At 34.4% G+C, this 21,759-nt stretch overlaps 1 protein-coding gene across 2 annotated transcripts in view; it reads left to right on the forward strand.

The window, feature by feature from the left end:
- Positions 1–20,029, forward strand: part of USP53 (ubiquitin specific peptidase 53) — a 69,946-nt gene extending 49,917 nt beyond the window's left edge. For both annotated transcript variants that reach the window (XM_068543355.1, XM_068543356.1), the window contains 4 exons: positions 512–1,250; positions 2,338–2,414; positions 16,685–16,781; positions 18,067–20,029. In XM_068543355.1, the coding sequence (XP_068399456.1) occupies positions 512–1,250; positions 2,338–2,414; positions 16,685–16,781; positions 18,067–19,057 (1,904 nt within the window). In that variant the 3' untranslated portion in view covers positions 19,058–20,029. The remainder of the gene's footprint in view (positions 1–511; positions 1,251–2,337; positions 2,415–16,684; positions 16,782–18,066) is intronic.
- Positions 20,030–21,759: the final 1,730 nt, after the last annotated feature.

The following is a 21,759-nucleotide window of genomic DNA, read 5'->3' on the forward strand; positions in this document are numbered from 1 at the left end:
TGCTAGACTTTAGAACTTGATTTAAGATTCTTGCTGCAGTGAAATCCTTTCACAGGTACTTTTTGCATACAGCCATTAGCATAAAATTCTTTCACAATAATTGCTGGGTTTAGGTTATGTTTATTTATTTTCAACTTTGGTAGGTGTGGCACAGTTGTCCTCCTAAAATACTTGACAGTCTGCACTCCCACCAACAGTGATTAGATTCTGTTTCCAGCAGCAATTGGTTTAATAAATTTTAAATCTTTACCAATATAATAGGTGGGAAATATTTTTATTTTTATGGTTTTTATTAATTATGAATGAGATAGAATAGTTTTTTTTAATTGCTTTAATTATCTTATGATCTACATTAGAGATCATTTTTTAAAATCATTATATAACCATTTATGTTATGATTTACTTATTACTGTTTAACATTTCTTCTCAAACAAGGTATTTGGCTTGTGACTAAAAAGTGGCTCTGAAGAGTAGTTCATTTGTATCTTTATTTGCATATTTATTTTTAAAGATTTGGTTGATGAAGACCTTCCACATTTCAAGTCTGGATCACCTCCTGCCCAAATTGGCTTTAGACAATATGGGAATCCACATCTATATCCTAGTCAAGGAAAAGGACCGTGTAAGCATGACCGAATTGCCCATCAGAGTCGAGCTTCTGCACAAACATTAAGTTCAAGTAAATCCCAGATTCTTGCTTCAGGAGAGAAAATAACTGGCAAATTTAAGAGTGACAGTGGTACTGGATATGATACAGACAGTAGCCAAGATTCTAGGGATAAAGGAAGCAGCTGTAATGGCAACACTAAAAGCCGAAACCGAGGTTGGAAACCTATGAGAGAAACATTAAATGTCGATAGTATTTTTAATGAAAGTGAAAAAAGGCAACATAGTCCAAGACATAAATCAAATATTAGTAACAAATCTAAATATAGCAAAGATCAGAGTTTTAACAGTTGTCCAAAAGAGAATCCAAAGCAAAAATGTTTAATGACTATATATGAAGATGAAATGAAGCAGGAAACAGGAAGCAGGAGTTCCCTTGAATTTAATGGAAAAGGAGCAGAGAAAAGTAAAGCCCTCAAAGAAACTAAAGTTCATGGTGACAACTGGCAGATGCAAAGGACAGAGTCTGGATATGAAAGCAGTGATCATATCAGTAATGGCTCTGCTAATTTGGACTCACCTGTTATTGATGGAAACGGTACAGTGATGGATATCAGTGGTGTTAAAGAAACCGCATCCTTCAGGTAATACACAAGTTATATGAATGATTTCCCCCCACCATTCTCTCTTTTTAGTTATTTGAAGTAATTTTCAAAGGTTGGGGTCAGTTAAATGAAAAGGAAAGAGCTTGAGCTCAGAGTAACCTGGGATATTGCAGGTTATTTGATATATCAAGTTTCTATTTTTAATAGTTATTTCTTGATTGCAAAATAACAACTGTTTTTTTTTGGGGAAATTTAGAAAGTAAAATACATTATCATTGTTGCCACTAAAAACTATTGATGTATGTGTACTACAGGTTTTAAACCATAGATTTAAATTAGTGTATCTCAGTCATTAAGCTAATTGTTTAATTCTTCAGCCTAGTTGAATGTTCAATGTTCATTATCCCATTTCTAACATCTGTAACTCAGAACTGGGGTTATTTTCTTCTGTCACAACCCAGTTCCATGAAAGAGATATTTTTCCTTTAGCAAGTATTAAAGAATACAGCCAAATAACTAAGTTTATGTTCAATTAATTCTTAATTAATTCTGAAATCATTTATTATATTACTGTTAGCAGTCTATTTGCACTTCTCTGTGTAACCTCTAAAACATGTCTGCCACTTAGGTCAATTTAGCCACTATTTCTGCTCTTAATCGATCTAAAACATCTTAATTTGATGTTAGCTCGTGTTTTATTACATTCATTATTGAAAAGCCAGATTTGCAAAAAGCGACCGCTCATGTTTTACCGAAATAATCACTGTAATAAAGACTTGGGAAGCTTTTTTACTTCGCAGGGTAATTTCATAATACTTCTTCGAAAGGGGTAGCCTAGGGTATTAGAAAGATCAGAACTTTGTAATCAGATAGGCTTGGATTTTAATTATTGCACAAATTAATTTGACTTTCACAGCCTTAATCTCCTATTGTGAAATGAGGATAATAACTCCTTTTAAGTATTGTTGTGTGATGTAAATTAATAATGTACATTAATCCCCTAGAACAGCACATGGTATATAATAATTGTTTAACAAATGTTATTTCCTTTCTTTTTCTTAGGGTAAACTAAATAATAATCCATTATAGCTGATGTGTTTGGTGTGTGTTTTATTCTATTTTCTAGCAACCAGATTAAGACAAGCAATCTAAACATAGATCGTATGAACTATACCTCCCAACAGAGCAAAAACTGCTTGGAAGGTAAAAATTTTATTTAAATATATTATCATAGTAGCAGTAAAGAATAAATCATGGTATTACGAGTAAAGAAGCTAAGGACAGTCCTGTTACTGGTAAGTTTATGAGTAATGAGGATGGAAGCTGGGAGAGTTTATGCTTGAAGTCTTAAAAGATGGGAATAGCTACTTCAGGGAATAGGAAAAAGGGGAAGTGTGTCAGTCAGGCTAGGCTAGGTTCTGGGCTGTGCAGTGGTAACAACTTGAAAATCTCCGTGTCTTAGTACAAGATTGTTTCTTGCTCACAGCACGTGTCCTGTGAATGTCAGCATGAAGTCTCTTCCTAGTAATCACTCAGGGCCTGAGGCTAAATGGGACTCCATCTCTACCAGTACTTCTCTGATAATTGCAGGACTGGAGGGAGAGGAGATTGAAGGGGACACAACATAGAGAATCACATGTAAGCTTTTAAAGCTTTCAACCCAGAAGTGATAAATGTGCTTCCACTCACATCTGACTGGCCTAGGCAAGTCTTAACAGCCAGGCCTAATTTCAAAGAGGGTGGAAAAAGGGTAGTTTGCTGGTGCACTGCAATATGTATGAACAGTCCTAATGTCTATCACAGGCGTTAAGGACAGATAGAAAAATTGATAAACAGCCTGCTAGAAAAGTTCACTTTGGAAACAATAAATATGTAATGGTGTGACATTATTATAGGTGATTTGTTAGCAACACATAGCAGCCCAGAAGCAAAGAAAATTAGATGTTTGTATACAGAATTCGGCATTGTTACTCAGAGGTTATACCTGAAGGATTTGGGGAACAGGGAACAAGGAAAATGATGAGCAAGGGGATTATCGAGGTTGGAGTCAAAGTCATTGTCTTCAAATTTTAGAATTCAGAGGATTAGAAGGGCTATAATTTTTCACGATAAAAAACAGCCATGAAGAACACATTTTAAAGTTTGTTTTTAGTCTTTATCATCCTTAAGGCTTTTGTGGAGATTATTTTTTACATTGCAGATATTGAATATGATTAAATGTTTAATTATTTTGTTTTCATCAAATGGTATAATATCAGAAGGAAACACTTATATTAAGGAAATAACCTTCCTTTCCCATATAAAATGTCTCGCCTGTTTAAAAAATCTGATAAAAGTCTGGTAACCACGTATTACAGGAAACAGTAAAAGGCTGGCCAGAAATCAACAGCAGAAGTCAGTAAAACCTGAACAATAACTGCAAGTTCAGTGCTCTTTATAAAATGATGCTTGCTTCCTGATATTAATAAAAACACAAGGTCATAGAAATTTCGATGGTTAGGAGTGCATTGCTATAATAGCTTTATTCTGGGTTTCCCCACTTAATATGAAATAGTATGTATGTAGCCAATTAAAACTAATTTTTTTTTATTGTGGTAAAATACAGACCACAGAATTTGTCATTCTAACCATTTTTAAGTTACAATTGTCTGATATTAAGTACATGCGCAATGTTTTGCCACCATCACTACCATCTATCTCCATAATTCTTTCATCTCAAATGAAACTGTACCCTTTAAACAACTCCCCATTTCCCCCTCCCGTGGCCCCTGCAACCTCCGTTCTACTTTCTGTCTCTTTGAATTTGACTACTCTAGGTACCTCATATAAGTGAAATCATGCAGTATTTGTCTTTTTGAGACTGGCTTATTTCACTTAGCACAACGTCTTCAGTGTTCACCCATGTATCAGAATTTCATTCCTTTTAAGGCTGAATAATATTACATTATATGATGTAACACATTTTGTTTATTCATTCATCTGTTGATGGACATTTGGGTTGTTTCTTCCTTTTGGCTATTGTATATAATGCCCCTATGTTTATTAGTGTACAAATATCTGAAATCCCTGCTTTCAGTTCTTTTGAGTATATACCCAGAAGCACAATTGCTGGATCCTGTGGCAATTCTCTGTTTAGTTTTTTGAGGAACCACCATTCTGTTTTCCACAGCAGCTGCACTATTTTACATTTCCACCAGCAGTGCAGAGGTTCCAAGTTCTTCACATCCTCACCAATACTTGTTATTTTCTGGGGTGCTTTTTGGAGAATTGCCATCCTAATGGGTGTGAAGTGGTATCTTGTGGTTTTATGTACCCCACGTTTTATTTAACTACATAAATTGCATTACATTAAAATTATTTCTTATTTAATAAACTTCAAAACCTACCATAGTTCTTTAAGCTAGTGTTTGCTTAGGGAAACTTTATTAATGTTCATGCCTTATGGTATCTGTATGTGTATTTCCCTCCCCTAGTCTTTGACTGAGAACATGTTAAAGTGGGTATAGGAATTTTTTTTCCAAGCTAAAAACTGGCCCTGCATGGATTTTTCCCTTTTTTTCAGTAAGGCACAGTTTAATTTTTTGTGGCTTGGTATGATTTTCTTGGATTTCTCCTACTTCTTAATTATAAAATGGGGGTACACTTACATTATTGACCTGAAGAATCACTTTCTATCCATAGGTAAAAGACTTTTACAAAGTTAAGAAACCTTAGAAATTTTTTTATTTTCATATTTTGTTTGACATTTAAGTCAGCTTTCAGTATTAGTCTGTACAAGTTTATGTGATGGTAGAGAACTTAAAATCTATAACAATGCCATTGTAATTATCTCACTGATAGTTTTTCATTGATAGAGATACTATATAGCCTGTTATATTTATGGATTCTGCTGCAAACAAACATACCTACACTGCCTAAAGCTAATTATTTGGGAACATTGTCGAAATTCCACAATGCCACTTAGATTATTTTAGCTCCTCTTTCAAAAATGGGTCACTAATGGGGAGAATGTCAAATGCCTTAAATTACATTCAAAACAGAAGAAATGACATGTTCAAAAGCACATGGTCAGGAGAAACTATCACATATTGGAAGAATACAGCTAGTTTGTTATATGCAAGGCTGGAATGCATACATGGAAATTGTGAGATGATGGTTAGAGGATAGAGAGAAGCCAAAGCATGATGAAACGTTTATGCTATTTTTAAATCCTAAAAAGTAAATGGAAAGGCACCTAAGGACAAGGAGAGTAGCGTACTCCAGTTTGCATTTAGAAAGGACTCTTTGGTGGCAGTGTAGGGGGTGAATTTGGAGCAGTGGGAGAAAAATTATTTAGATGAATACTTTAATAGCCTAGGAGAGAAAAGATGAGGGTATAAACTAAGGCAGTATCAATGTCAAGAAAGAAGATTTGAGAGATTATAAGAATGTGTGGACAGTGGAGTCACTTTCTGTGACAGATGTGCACAGTGGGGGAAAAGGAGAAAGCTGGGGGTGGCCGTATTTGGGTCTTACATAAGTGGATTCACCATTTACCAAATGGAGGAATATAGGAAGAAGGGACAAATTTTGGGGGTGAGAGAGGATGGCAAATATATTTTTGGATTTGTTTGGTTTGTCATCTAGGTAAGTAGATTAGTTAGGAACAAATGTCTGGAATGCAGGAAAGATTATGTATTGGTAGCCATCAACATATATGGGAATTGAATGCGGTAGACATGGACAACATCATGCAGGAAAATGGGAGATTTCAGGGAAAAAAAATAGACAAAGGAAGAAACATGGGGTTTGCTGACTAAAAGAGATGAGCTAAGAGTAGAGAGAAGAAGGAGCAACTTTGGAAAAGAGTGAGGAGTAGCTGGAAAGTATGAGAAAATACAGGAGAGGGAGTTACCACACGGAAACTGGGAAAATGGAGAGCTTCAAAAAGAAAAGTGATCCCAGATTAAGCAGAATCAGGATTAAAAAGTCCAAGTTTGGTTTAACAATTAGTAAGTCCTTAGTGACCTAGTAAAAGCAGTATTAGAGGAACATTAGAATAGAAGGAACATTAGAATAGAAGCAAGACTGAGGTAGAACTGAAGTGTTTAGAAGTAAAGGGCCATGATGTTTGTAACTTACTCCCAAATGGTTTAGAAAAAGAAGTGGGGTAAAATGCTAATAATAGGTGAATCTGAGTAAAGGATATGCAGGTAGGTATATCTTTCAACTTCTCTGAACTTTTTGAAATTATTAAAAGTTTTTTGTAAAAAGGTTACAGTAGAATAAAAAGTAAATAAGAGAAGTAAATAAATGCACATGTCTGTCAAAAACCCTTGCTGTGAATAGTAAAGAAGCCCTACCTAAAGGAGAAAAATGAAACCAAGAGCTTAGTTTTGCATTTATGTTACAGAGGGTAAGGAACTAATGATGTACAGAGGATGAGAAAGGTGTGAAGATAAGAATAGAACAGAACAGAACAGTAATTAATGGAATAAGATCTCTGGAGGTAGAGTGAGAATGGAACAAGGAAGGCTTTGAATTAAGGGAGTAGTAGTTTTTCTGTAATGGGAGAGATAAAGGTGAGTGTCGGTACCATTCAGTGTGTATTGTGTTAGATGAGTCAGTTGAAGGAGTTCATACCTAATGGACCCTTTTCTCTATGGAGTAAGTTTATCTACTGAAATAAATACGTGTTAGGATATTTATAGATTGTAAATAACAAATCACAGAGGAATTACTAGGTCTTTCAAAAAACTTTTGCCATTTACTTTGGGGTCTGTAATACTTGGCTTAATCTCAGTTAATCATAGAAGTCAGGGTTTTAGTTCAAGATGAGAATCTTGATCTTGCAAATGACAAGGAAGAGTGAAAGAAGTTAATCAGTGGTCAGAAAAATCTGTTAATTCCCATAATTCTTATTGTAAAAAAATCTGTACCTCCATTATGTTAAGTGAAATATACTACCCTTAATGTTGTTAAGTCCTAAAATTAGTAAATGAAAAAAATTTTATTGGAAGAGTTTATTCGTATACATAAGTTTATTTCATCTAAGGTGTTTTTTGCAAACTCCAGAGTATATTCATTTAGAAAGTATATCTGAAGAATCAGGTACTTTTAACAGTTGGTTTTGTTTCTGTGCATACTAAATTTATTTTCTCTAAGAGTTTCATAGACCATTGAGAGGCAGTTGCTGTGGCCCAGCACCACCAAAGGTTTATATGTTTTTTAAAACCATAAACTTTCAGTATTGAAATTTAATTTGTAGCAAAATAGCATTATTTTCTCTTTCTTTAAATTATAATCCCAGTGAGGAAAGAAGTTACTGACTCTTGCCTTTTTATTTTGTATCATCCCCAAATTTAGTATCTGATAGGGTAGATTATTACATATTAAAGTATCTCTCTGTTCCTCTTGGCATGTAGTAAATTTAGCCAGAAATATTTATATAGTTAAAGTTTTGTGATTTTTTTCCTAAAGTATTCAAATTTTGCTTAACTCTCTTTTTATAGTAAATCAGGTCATTGATTAGGTTATTGCTCTTGAATGTTTAGACTTTGTAATTGCAGTATTATTATCATAGTCTGAAATCTTCCTATACAACAAGAATGAGGATTACAGTGTCTAGACTAGCAGTTTGGTTTTCTTGCTATGTAAGTCTGTTTTAAATCTAGGTCACCTTTTCGGATTAAGTATATAGTTTGATTTCTTGACTATTGGGCTTTAGGTTTTTTGTATACAGTACCAAAATTAGCATTATTAATTAAAGCTTCTTGCCTTGATGTTGAAGTATTTTCTGTGCCAAGTGTTAAAATCTGACTATCTTACATTTGCAAAGAACCTGAAACCAAAATTCCCAGTAAAGACACATGGATGTCTATGTCAGCAGAAGAGAAAAATAACACATCTATTTTTAAGTTAGTTGGAATTCTGAAGTCAAACCACTTGGTTGAATGCCTGCCATAGTGATATTAAAATTTCAAACATATTTATAAAACCTCTGCTGCCTCCTGCTGCCCATTGCGTGGATACTTTAATAAAAGTAAAGAAATCTTTAAGAATTAAGTATTTACTTTTTTTTGTATTTGTGAATATTAAACTTGAAGTTATGGATAAGTTAAAAAGTAAATAAACATTCCAAAGTTAAAATCACAGTGGGTGGGAAATTATAATGTAACTTTAACTTACAAATTTTTCAGACTTTAAAGGTTGAAAAATAATCAAGATTCTTTCTGATATTACTTTTTTTTTTTTTAGTCATAAAGTAGCTATCAGAGAGGCTTAGTTGTTTTTTTTTAACAACCATTTTTAAAATTGAAGTATAATTAATTTATAATGTGTTAGTTTCAGGGGTACAGCAAAGTGATTCAGTTATACCTGTATATATATATCTATTCTTTTCCAGCTTCTTTTCCATTATAGGTTATTACAAGATGCTGAGTAGAGTTCCCTGTGCTGTACAGCAGGTCCCCGTTGTTTATCTATTTCACGTATAGTAGTGTGTGTATGTTAATCCCAAACTCTTTAATTTACTTCCCTCCCCCACCCTCTGCTTTCCCCTTTGGCAACCATAAGTTTGTTTTCTATGTCTGTGAGTCTGTCTGTTTTGTAAATAAGTTCATTTGTGTCATTTTTTTAGATTCCACATATAAGTGATATCATATGATATTTGTTTTTCTCTGTCTGACGTACTTCACTTAAGAGGGAGGCTTAGTTTTTGAGCCTCAGGCAGTGTGTCAAGGTTACAGGGTCATAAGACTCTCTGTGATATATTATATTGCCTTTTATTTTTATTTATTTATTTTTTATTCAAACAGAAAGCCACAAAAATTATAATCATCCTCATCAGTTCACTCAGTCCCATGTAATTAATTTTTTTTTCATCTTGATCTTTTGTTAGCACTTTTATGAATTCATCAGTTTTCCATTAGAGTTCTGAAAATGCTTATTCATTCAGTTCAGCAGTATAGTCAGTGACCAGAAACCTGTACTTGTCAGAGTCTTTTCCATGAATTCCTTGAAGATGAAACCCTTTTATAGGAACATACTTGCAAAAGCATCAGAGTACACCCAGAACTGTCTGTAAATGACAAAAGACTTAAAAATGACCACGGTTAAAGATTTGATGAAAGTTCATAATAATGCAATTGACAAGGAAATTTAGTTATTTCTGAGATATACATTTTAAAGTAATAACTAGAATTATGACTTATAACATTATACCAGAACATTTAAGAATTTTAGAAATTTCATGTAATGTCTGAAACATTTATATTAACGTATTTCCATACAAATAACCCAAAGAAAGTTTAGTATTAGTTGTTTTTATTTTGTTTGTTTTATTTTTATACTGCAGGTTCTTATTAGTCAACAATTTTATACACATTAGTGTATACATGTCAATCCCAATCGCCCAATTCATGCCTTTTATTTTTGAGACTTTATTAGTATGGCACTTGGTAGATATAGAAATAGGTTGGTGGAGGGGAAGGTAGGAAGAATTTGTCTCAGTTTATACTTACTTTGTCCTGGATCAGTGAGTTGGGAATATGGTGGACGGTGTGGGGGTGATTTAAAAGAAGAAAAAACAGTGTGTTTTTCATTTTTATTGGGAGCTGCCATTTACTGTGTGAGCAATATGGCATATAGGGTATTAATTTCTCATGTATATTACATTACTCTTCCTTGGAAATTACTTCTAAGATTTAACTCGCAGAGCCATATAATAACCAATATAGATTTTTAAAATAGGGTAATATTTAGATGTTATGATCAACTATAGGTTCCAGTTGAATTTTGAGTGACAGGGTAGTTTTAAAAAATGTACCTAGAACATCAATTTAGAGATAAAAAGGCATCTAAGATAAAGTTATCTGTTATTGTTTAAAAAATAAAAGTTGCTTTTTTAATAACTTGATTTTGTTTTCTTTGCAATCTTCAGTTCACAGATTTGGTGTACAGTAGACTAGAAGCATGAGAATGAGAGGAAACTGAAATAAATTAACATGATGAAAAGGTCAACTAAAAATAAGGGAAAATACAGAAAAATTTACTGGAATTGTACAGAAGTATAGGCGATGAATTGAATATTCAAGCTAATGCCATATATTTTGGTATCTTCTGTGGGCATCAGTACGTTAAAGTATATCCTGTTATTTGATGTTCATACTAATGGCCTAATTTCATCAGAAGGAGATTCTGTATAATGACCTTGTGTTTTAGGCATACGTGAAAGAGAGCCTGCAGGTAGTAGAAAGAGCACTGGCTTTGCAGTTAATCCTGGGTTTGCTTGAGTGTTGCCACTGAACCACCTATATGGCATTGGTTAGGTCACTTCATTTCCCTAAGTCTCAATTCCTTGGTTATAAAAAGGGAAGTTTTACAGAATAGTTGTGACTCAGATTTTAAAAAGACACCTATTTGCAATCAACTAGAACAGTTGTTTTCAAAAGGTATTGAGGACCTCAAATAGCTTTTGTTGCTATATCTATTAAGATTCGCTGTATTAGGCATTAAAACTGAAAATCTTAAATATTTTATTTATTCATTTAAAGAATGAATAAATCCTTTACTCACACATGATTTTGAAACATCCATGTATCCTCATTTGGAAAATATTGGTTTGCTAAATTATGCAAGTCTTCCAAATGTTGATACATTTATTTTATTTTATTTTTTTGATAACTTTATACCTACAATGCTTCTTGTTTCAAACTGATTTTTTTTTGAACTTTTGAATTTTATTTTATTTATTTTTTTATACGGCAGGTTCTTATTAGTCATCAGTTTTATACACATCAGTGTATACATGTCAATCCAAATCGCCCAATTCAGCACACCACCATCCCCACCCCCCCACCAGTTTCCCCCCTTGGTGTCCATACATTTGTTCTCTACATCTGTGTCTCCACTTCTGCCCTGCAAACCAGTTCATCTGCACCATTTTTCTAGGTTCCACATACATGTGTTAATATACGATATTTGTTTTTCTCTTTCTGACTTACTTCACTCTGTATGACACTCTTTAGATCCATCCACGTCTCAACAAATGACTCAATTTCGTTCCTTTTTATGGCAGAGTAATATTCCATTGTATATATGTACCACATCTTCTTTATCCATTCGTCTGTCATTGGGCATTTAGGTTGCCTCCATGACCTGGCTATTGTAAATAGTGCTGCAATGAACATTGGGGTGCATGTGTCTTTTTGAATTATGGTTTTCTCTGGGTATATGCCCAGTAGTGGGATTGCTGGATCATATGGTAATTCTATTTTTAGTTTTTTAAGGAACCTCCATACTTTTCTCCATAGTGGCTGTATCAATTTACATTCCCACCAGCAGTGCAAGAGGGTTCCCTTTTCTCCACACCCTCTCCAGCATTTGTTGTTTGTAGATTTTCTGATGATGCCCATTCTAACTGGTGTGAGGTGACACCTCATTGTAGTTTTTGTTTGCATTTCTCTAATAATTAGTGATGTTGAGCATCTTTTCATGTGCTTCTTGGCTATCTGTATGTCTTCTTTGGAGAAATGTCTATTTAGGTCTTCTGCCCATTTTTGGATTGGGTTGTTTGTTTCTTTAATATTGAGCTGCATGAGCTGTTCACATATTTAGGAGATTAATCCTTTGTCCGTTAATTCGTTTGCAAACATTTTCTCCCATTCTGAGGGTTGTCTTCTCATCTTGTTTATGGTTTCCTTTGCTGTGCAAAAGCTTTTAAGTTTCATTAGGTCCCATGCGTTTATTTTTGTTTTTATTACCATTACTCTAGGAGGTGGATCAAAAAAGTTCTTGCTGTGATTCATGTCAAAGAGTGTTCTTCCTATGTTTTCCTCTAAGAGTTTTATAGTGTCTGGTCTTACATTTAGGTCTCTAATACATTTTGAATTTATTTTTGTGTATGGTGTTAGGGAGTGTTCTAATTTCATTCTTTTAGATGTAGCTGTCCAGTTTTCCCAGCATCACTTATTGAAGAGACTGTCTTTTCTCCATTGTATATCTTTGCCTCCTTTGTCATAGATTAGTTGACCATAGGTGCGTGGGTTTATCCCTGGGCTTTCTATCTTGTTCCATTGATCTATGTTTCTGTTTTTGTTCCAGTACCATATTGTCTTGATTACTGTAGCTTTTTAGTATAGTCTGAAGTCAGGGAGTCTGATTCCTCCAGCTCCGTTTTTTTCCCTCAAGACTGCTTTGGCTATTCGGGGTCTTTTGTGTCTCCATACAAATTTTAAGATTTTTTGTTCTAGTTCCGTAAAAAATGCCATTGGTAATTTGATAGGGATTGCATTGACTCTGTAGATTGCTTTGGGTAGTGTAGTCATTTTCACAATATTGATTCTTCCAGTCCAAGAACATGGTATATCTCTCCATCTGTTGGTATCATCTTTAATTTCTTTCATCAGTGTCTTATAGTTTTCTGCATACAGGTCTTTTGTCTCCCTAGGTAGGTTTATTCCTAGGTATTTTATTCTTTTTTTTGCAATGGTAAATGGGAGTGTTTCCTTAATTTCTCTTTCAGATTTTTCATCATTACTGTATAGGAATGCAAGAGATTTCCTTGGATTAATTTTGTATCCTGCAACTTTACCAAATTCATTGATTAGCTCTAGTAGTTTTCTGGTGGCATCTTTAGGATTCTCTATGTATAGTATCATGTCATCTGCAAACAGTGACAGTTTTACTTCTTCTTTTCCAATTTGTATTCCTTTTATTTCTTTTTCTTCTCTGATTGCTGTGGCTAGGACTTCCCAAACTGTGTTGAATAATAGTGGTGAGAGTGGACATCCTTGTCTTGTTCCTGATCTTAGAGAAAATGCTTTCAGTTTTTCACCATTGAGAATGATGTTTGCCTTGGGTTTGTCATATATGGCCTTTATTATGTTGAGGTAGGTTCCCTCTATGCCCACTTTCTGGAGAGTTTTTATCGTAAATGGGTGTTGAATTTTGTCAAAAGCTTTTTCTGCATCTGTTGAGATGATCATATGGTTTTTATTCTTCAGTTTGTTAATGTGGTGTTTCACATTAATTTATTTGCATATATTGAAGAATCCTTGCATCCCTGGGATAAATCCCACTTGATCGTGGTGTATGATCCTTTTAATGTGTTGTTGGATTCTGTTTGCTAGTATTTTGTTGAGGATTTTTGCATCTATATTCATCAGTGATATTGGTCTGTAATTTTCTTTTTTTGTAGTATCTTTGTCTGGTTTTGGTATCAGGGTGATAGTGGCCTCGTAGAATGAGTTTGGGAGTGTTCCTTCCTCTGCAATTTTTTGGAAGAGTTTGAGAAGGATGGGTGTTAACTCTTCTCTAAATGTTTGATAGAATTCACCTGTGAAGCCATCTGGTCCTGGACTTTTGTTTGTTGGAAGATTTTTGATTACAGTTTCAATTTCATTACTTGTGATTGGTCTGTTCATATTTTCTACTTTTTCCTGGTGCAGTCTGGGAAGGTTATACCTTTCTAAGAATTTGTCCATTTCTTCCAGGTTGTCCATTTTGTTGGCATAGAGTTGCTTGTAGTAGTCTTTTAGGATGCTTTGTATTTCTGCAGTGTCTTTTGTAGCTTCTCCTTTTTCATTTTTAACTTTATTGATTTGAGTCCTCTCCCTCTTTTTTCTTGATGAGTCTTGCTAATGGTGTATCAATTTTGTTTTTCTTCTCAAAGAACCAGCTTTTATTTTTATTGATCTTTACTTTTGTTTTCTTTGTTTCTATTTCATTTATTTCTGCTCTGATCTTTATGATTCCTTCTGCTAACTTTGGGTTTTGTTTGTTCTTTTGCTCTAGTTCCTTTAGGTGTAAGGTTAGGTTGTTTATTTGAGATTTTTCTTGTTTCTTGAGGTAGGCTTGTATAGCTATAAACTTCCCTCTTAGAACTGCTTTTGCTGCATCCCATAGGTTTTGGATTGTCGTGTTTTCGTTGTCATTTGTCTCTAGGTATTTTTGATTTCCTCTCTGATTTCTTCAGTGATCTCTTGGTTATTTAGTAATGTATTGTTTAGCCTCCATGTGTATGTTTTTTTTACATTTTTTCCCCCGTAATTCATTTCTAATCTCATAGCGTTGTGGTCAGAAAAGATGCTTGATATGATTTCAATTTTCTTAAATTTACTGAAGCTTGATTTGTGACCCAAGACGTGATCTATCCTGGAGAATGTTCCGTGCGCACTTGAGAAGAAAGTGTAATCTGCTGTTTTTGGATGGAATGTCCTATAAATATTAATTAAATCTATCTGGTCTATTGTGTCATTTAAAGCTTCTGTTTCCTTATTTATTTTCATTTTGGATGATCTGTCCATTGGTGTAAGTGAGGTGTTAACGTCCCCCACTATGACTGTGTTACTGTCAATTTCCTGTTTTATAGCTGTTAGCATTTGCCTTATGTATTGAGGTGCTCCTATGTTGGGTGCATATATATTTATAATTGTTATATCTTCTTCTTGGATTGATCCCTTGATCATTATGTAGTGTCCTTCCTTGTCTCTTGTAACTTTCTTTATTTTAAAGTCTATTTTATCTGATATGAGTATTGCTGCTCCAGCTTTCTTTTGATTTCCATTTGCATGGAATATCTTTTTCCATCCCCTCACTTTCAGTCTGTATGTGTCCCTAGGTCTGAAGTGGGTCTCTTGTAGACTGCATATATATGGGTCTTGTTTTTGTATCCATTCAGCAAGCCTGTGTCTTTTGGTTGGAGCATTTAATCCATTCACGTTTAAGATAATTATTGATATATATGTTCTTGTGACCATTTTCTTAATTGTTTTGGGTTTGTTTTCGTAGGTCCTTTTCTTCTCTTGTGTTTCCCACTTAGAGAAGTTCCTTTAGCATTTGTTGTAGAGCTGGTTTGGTGGTGCTGAATTCTCTTAGCTTTTGCTTGTCTGTAAAGCTTTTGATTTCTCCATTGAATCTGAATGAGATCCTTGCCGGGTAGAGTAATCTTGGTTGTAGATTCTTCCCTTTCATCACTTTAAGTATATCATGCCACTCCCTTCTGGCTTGCAGAGTTTCTGCTGAGAAATCAGCTGTTAACCTTATGGGAGTTCCCTTGTATGTTATTTGTCGTTTTTCCCTTGCTGCGTTCAATAGTTTTTCTTTGTCTTTAATTTTTGCCAGTTTGATTACTGTGTGTCTCGGCGTGTTTCTCCTTAGGTTTATCCTGTATGGGACTCTCTGTGCTTCCTGGACTTGGGTGGCTATTTCCTTTCCCATGTTAGGGAAGTTTTCGACTATAATCTCTTCAGATATTTTCTTGGGTCCTTTCTCTCTCTCTTCTCCTTCTGGGACCCCTATAATGTGAATGTTATTGCATTTAATGTTGTCTCAGAGACCTCTTAGGCTGTCTTCATTTCTTTTCATTCTTTTTTCTTTATTCTGTTCTGTAGCAGTGAATGCCACCATTCTGTCTTCCAGGTCCCTTATCCGGATACATTTCTTTATATATCTTTTTTTTTTTTTTTTTGGCTGTGTCATGCCGCACGCGGGATCTTAGTTCCCAAACCAGGGATCAAACCCATGCCCCCTGAAGTGGGAGTGCGGAATCTTAACCACTGGACTGCCAGGCAAATCCCATTTCTCATTGTATATATATTTTTAAAGAACACATTTTAAAATATCACCACAGATATTATCGGAAGTCTTTATAATTATTGGAAAACTACAAAACTCATGGTGGTAAATACAAGTTTTCCAAAACTCTTACTTTCATCTAAAAGGTTAAATGTTATCATTGGCAATAAATACTGCCAGTTGTTTTATTGGAAGTGGCAGGTTCACTTCTTTTATTTTCAAGAAAATTTCTGCCAAATATCCAATTCTGAATAACTGAAGATCGTTCATTGTCTTTTCAAGTAAAAAGGTGTTCAATTGTAAAGATTAAATGAAATAATTATTATCAGCTTCTTACAACTTGAGTAAGCAGTCAATAAATGGAAGCTAGTTAGTGGTGGGATAACATTTTATTTTATCATAATACCCTCCCACCCATTTTAATTCAGTTGATGTTCCTAATATTTGTGAGGTTGGTAAAATAGATATCGGCATCTCATTACATAAAGGCAGAAACCTAGACTGTAAGGTGGTATAAGTTTGTAAAGTTGGTTTTAGGAATATAAAGTTACCAACCAATAAGCTGTGAATCCAAACTTCAACTCAAGCCATCTGTCTCCAAATGTAGGATTTTCCCACCATTTTATCAGTAAAGAGTAAACGGAAGCACAGCTCCACACGACCCATCTAGAATAACACTTTTCAGGGATTGCTGACATTTTCAAGAGATAATAAATTGAGGAAAGAGCCATTGATTTTGTATAAAGGGTTCAGGAAAGAGGTATTATTTGAGCTGAGGCTTGAAGAATTAGTTTTCATCTGTTAATTTGGAAGAGAATTACCTGATTATAGAAAATCTTTTGTAAATTATGGAGAAGTATAGAGGGAGTAAATTCTAAAAGATCACGTAAATAATTTTTTCTCATTCCCTTCTTCAGGCTTTAGAAAAGAACTCAAGAACCTGGAAGTAGCCTATAAATCTTATGAGTCCCACCCAGAATCACATCTACAAATAAAGAATCCTTTGATAAAAAGGTAATCCTAGCTATTTGTAGTACTAAAATGTTTTAAATTAAATGCATGTATTATAGGAACTCTTTATCAGAAAGGCATACTACCTATCACTACTCTGAAAGCAATGGGTCTAGAGCAGGGGTCCCCAAGCCCCAGGCTGCAGACTGATACTGGAACCGGGCCGCACAGCAGGAGGTGAGTGGCGGCCGAGTGAGCAAAGATTCATCTGCCTCTCCCCATTGCTCGCATTAACGCGTGAACCACACCCCCCCCTCCCGAGTCAGTGCAAAAATTGTCTTCCACGAAACTGGTCCCTGGTGCAAAAAAAGGTTGGGGACTGCTGGTCTAGAGTATTATGATGCATGTTTTATTGGGGATCATTAAAAGGATGTAAACCTTAATGATAGGGGGCCTACAAAGTACCTTGTACAATATATGATTGTTTGTTTTAATCCTCACAGCATTCTTTTGAGATGTATGGTATTTTACAAAAGAGAAAATTTGGGGCTTAGGTTAAGTAATTTGGCCAAAGCAACGGAGTGGAGATTTGAATATAGCTCTTATCTACTTAGCAGAGCCTCAACTCTTTTCATCTTTGTGTTCTAATTGAATTTTATGCAATTCACATGAGAAAAATAATCATATGAAGATAAATAATTTGCAATGTGATATCATTTTTCGTCACCTTAGAAGTTAACTATTACTTAAATAAAGGTAGTCTTTGATTAACTAAATTATTTTTAATTAGTATACTATCCTTATAGCATTATATATCAAAATTAAAGTACCTCTATTGCTATAAACTTTGGGTGGGAAGTGTTTTAGAATATTGAATTGTTTGCTAGTAACATTTTTCTTAAGTCTGTGCTACATTTGATCACAATAAGTGTAATTTCAGTGTTTTTAAGTTGAATTTTTTTTTTTTTTGGGCTGCACCATGTGGCTTGTGGCATCTTAGTTGCCCGACCAGGGATTGAACCTGGGCCTGAGCAGTGAAAGCGCCGAGTCCTAACCACTGGACTGCCAGGGAATTCTCTGAAATTTGCTTTTTTAATTACACTTCTAGTTATAAATCTGATCTTGGTAATGACGGATGTTTCTGATAAACATTTATGTATTCTGGCATAAAGATTTTGGATTCAGAGAGTGTAAATTGTTAATGGTTGCAAATATCTTTCCATTTCTGCTATGTTACACAAATAACATAAGTGCTGTATTGGGAAGTTAAACTACAGGACAGATGTTTGTTTTCCCTCCAATTTTGCATATTTGTGTATGGCATTTTAGCTTTGTTTTTGTTTTTCAGGTCACATATACGTGAAACCAATGGAAACTTATTCCCTTCATCCAGTCCACAAATACTCAAGGACCATACAGCAAGAGAGCATACCCACCAGTCAGATGAACAGAAACTTGAAAAATCAAGTGAATGCAGATTTTCTGACTGGCTTAATATAGAAAATTCTGAGAGAACAGGTTTGCTTTTTCACGTTGATGATAATTCTGCTTCTGGAAAGAGAGTGAACAGTAACGGAACAGTCTCACCATCTTCATTGTGGTCTTCACACATGAGAACTGTGGGGTTAAAGCCAGGAACTGCTCCCCTCATCCAGCAGCAGAATATGATGGAACAGTGTTACTCTGAGAACTCTCTATCCAGGGAACATCTCATTCAGTCACCCTGCAGATCTGATGGTTGTCAGATGCCAGAACTTGTTTGCCAGAATACCCCACCCCCTCTGCCACCAAAGAAATATGCTATAACCAGTGTGCCACCGTCAGGGAAAAATGATGCTCCACCTGCTGTCAAACCAGCAGAGATGTTTAAAGCTAATTCTTCTAGTCTTCCAAAGCACAGTTTAAGTACAGCTTCAGAACCAGGTTTAGAAGTGAGTACATATATGAATGATGAAAGACTTAAGGAAACATTTCAAGCAAAAGAGTACGTCGGCAACACATCAAACACCCCGTCCAGCTCTTCAGCTAATGATTTTCAGGCAGACTCGGGTACAGCTGTTGGTGCTTCTTGCCAGCCAGAAATAGACTCTAGTTCTACCTGTCCCAATGAGACAATTTCATTAACTACCTATTTTTCAGTTGATAACTGCATGACTGATACATATAGATTGAAATACCATCAGAGGCCCAAGCTCTGTTTTCCAGAGAGCAGTGGCTTTTGTAATGATAATTCACTTTCTCAGAATGAAAGAGGGCTAGGGCCTGTGTTACATAGTAGTCTTGGTTCAAACTGCCCTTCCAAGCAAAGGTATAAACCTGGTATACATTGTAATAGATAAATGATGAAACTGACAGGCTTTTACTTCTGAGGCCATTAACTAGGAATCAACTGACCGAACCTAGGGCTATATGAAATTAAAACCATGGCAATTTTTAAGTCATTAATCACTTTAACTTTCTATACAGATATTTTATTTTGTGAAGATCTACTTATTGGATATTTTGGAATTCCCTCTGCTTGGCATGCCTCAAAAAATAGAAAATCCGGGGTATGCAGAAAGTCATTTATCATATGCTGCCGTTGAGTAAAAATGTAATTTGTCCCTTTATTTTCTGACTGGTAGACCCATAGGTATTAAACTAACCAGTACTCATATGTAGATTGGTAAACTGTGCTAACTGAAAGATAGATGATATGTAGCTTGTGTAGTCAAAGCAATATTTGCTTTGTGAGGAAGCACTTTCTAATGGGGAGCCAAAAGAGGACTTCACCCATTTGCTTTTGACTTCTGTGATAGTCTACTACATATGATCCCTTTAAGTGTCTTAAAATATATCGACCCATGAAATTGATAGCATTTGGGGGAAAAAAGCCTTAATGATAAAGCAATTTTTTAATTAAATTCTCAAGGTCAGAAGAGAAGACACTTAATTTTGCTCCTAGAATTTTTATCTTCAGAATATCCATTGTTGTATGCATTCATAAACATTACTTCAGTCATGTAAGCTAAAAATAGTTAAAATACTTCACTTTAGTATATTTATTTATCTTGTTACATTTTTTCTTACTTTATATGAAATGTGAAAGGTTTTTACTTTGGTTTGGTTTACTTTGGGCTGCTAATAACCAGTGTTAGGAATTAACCTATAGTCCTCTTTTTAAGACTATCACTGTGACTGCCTAAATTTTCCCTGCTATAATACTACCTGTTTGTAGGTTGTCAGCCCATTTTAGTGATTTTCATATTCTTGAATTTGAAAATCTTTCTGGGTTTCCAGATTAAATTTTTGCCTTTCATATAAATTTTTAATGAAATGTATTAATTTGAGCATCCCTCCCTTTTTTCTAAACAAATAATTTTTACCCCACCTACTTTCATGGAGAAGTCTTTCTTTAAAAAAGAAAAAAAAAAGATTTTCCATTATTATGATGACCTTACAAGTGAAAATAAGTACTTTAATTGCCTTATTTCATAGTTGTCATTTAATTTTGTACTAAGCTGGTAAACTAATTGTAGTTTAGAATAGTTTTATATTGTCCACACTAGAGAATTGAGAATTTAGATGAATTTTATATATAAAACATAATAATTCCATAAACTAATTAGTAAATGTAATATCTTGACCAATCCCATAAATTGTTAAAAAGATTCCAAAATGTAAGTGAATCTTATTTTCTAGGTAAGTAGGAAATAATTGCTTGTAGAAGTCTAAGCTCACTGAGTTATCAAATCTTGGCTAAATTTTGTCTTCCACCTAGAGAAGTTTTTAATAGCCTTTTCTAGCTATAACAGTAGGTGATTATTACTTTATATTCTCTTAATTTAGAAATACTTGAATATGAACTAAATAAAATTTTATCTTTTAAGAAAGCTTTTTTTTTAACATAGCTTTTAGTATGGGGGGGTTGTAAATATTGTAAAGTTTGTAAAATTGTATTTGAAATGTCACTGTAATTACTGCTTTTATAACATTGTAAAACACTAGAAAAATGAGCTTCAGGTATTTTTAATAGCTTTCAAAAACTTTGTGTAGTTTTTATGTCCAGTTGAAAATGTATTATTTGAAACATTTAAACTGATTTCTGATACTTACGAACAATCTCATAGATTTGTATGGGATTCAACTCACAACTGAGTTGCAAATGTCAAATAGAAACGTCCAGTTTGGGCTCTTTCTAAAGTACTGTCCAGTTGAAACCTCCTGAATCATGTTATAGTACTAACAGACTAGAAACTGACCATTTGTTTTTGTTGATTCAACACTCCAAATATAGATTGAATATGTATTTACTAATCATTCACATGTGAATTTTTTATTTCTAGGGTGTCTATTTTTATAGATGTTTTCTTCTGGTTATAAGCTGCTTGTAACTTTTTAAATAACGCAGCCAACAATTGTAATGTTCAAAATACTTCAGAGTATTTTTGTGTGAAGTCAGTTTCTTCTGATTCAAAATTTTGGGGGGGGGGTGGATAAACTGATTTTTAATTTAATATGGTTGGACTTTTCTTTGCATTCATAAACTGTGGCTTCCTTTAACCCCTGTGAATTATGTATTTTATGGGAAATGTAAGTCAATTTAAAGTTCAGGGGTGAACTTGGAATATCATTGATCAAAAAATTTATCACAGGAGACTCCTAAGAGTTCAACTCCAGCAAGGCCTAAAGGAGCGTTCCCACAGGAGTTGGCAAACTTTCTTTAAAGAGCCAGATAGTAAATAATTTAGGCGTTGTGGACCATAGGATCTCTGTAACTACTCAACTCTGCCACTGTAGTGTGAATAACGTAACATTTACATAACAGTATGCAAATGAATGGGCATGTCTGTGTTCCAGTAAAACTTTATATAAGCATTGAAACTTGGATTCCACATCATGAAATAGTCTTTTGATTTTTTTCAATCATTTTAAGATGTTAAAAATCATTCTTGGCTCACAGGCCTTTAAAGAGAGGCAAGTGGGGCAGATTTGGCCCATTAGTGTAGTCTGATGACCCTTTTCCTAGAGCATAATAACCTCTACATTAAATGCCCTTACT

The sequence above is a fragment of the Eschrichtius robustus genome, chromosome 4 (assembly GCF_028021215.1).
Source record: "Eschrichtius robustus isolate mEscRob2 chromosome 4, mEscRob2.pri, whole genome shotgun sequence".
Classification (NCBI taxonomy): domain Eukaryota; kingdom Metazoa; phylum Chordata; class Mammalia; order Artiodactyla; family Eschrichtiidae; genus Eschrichtius; species Eschrichtius robustus.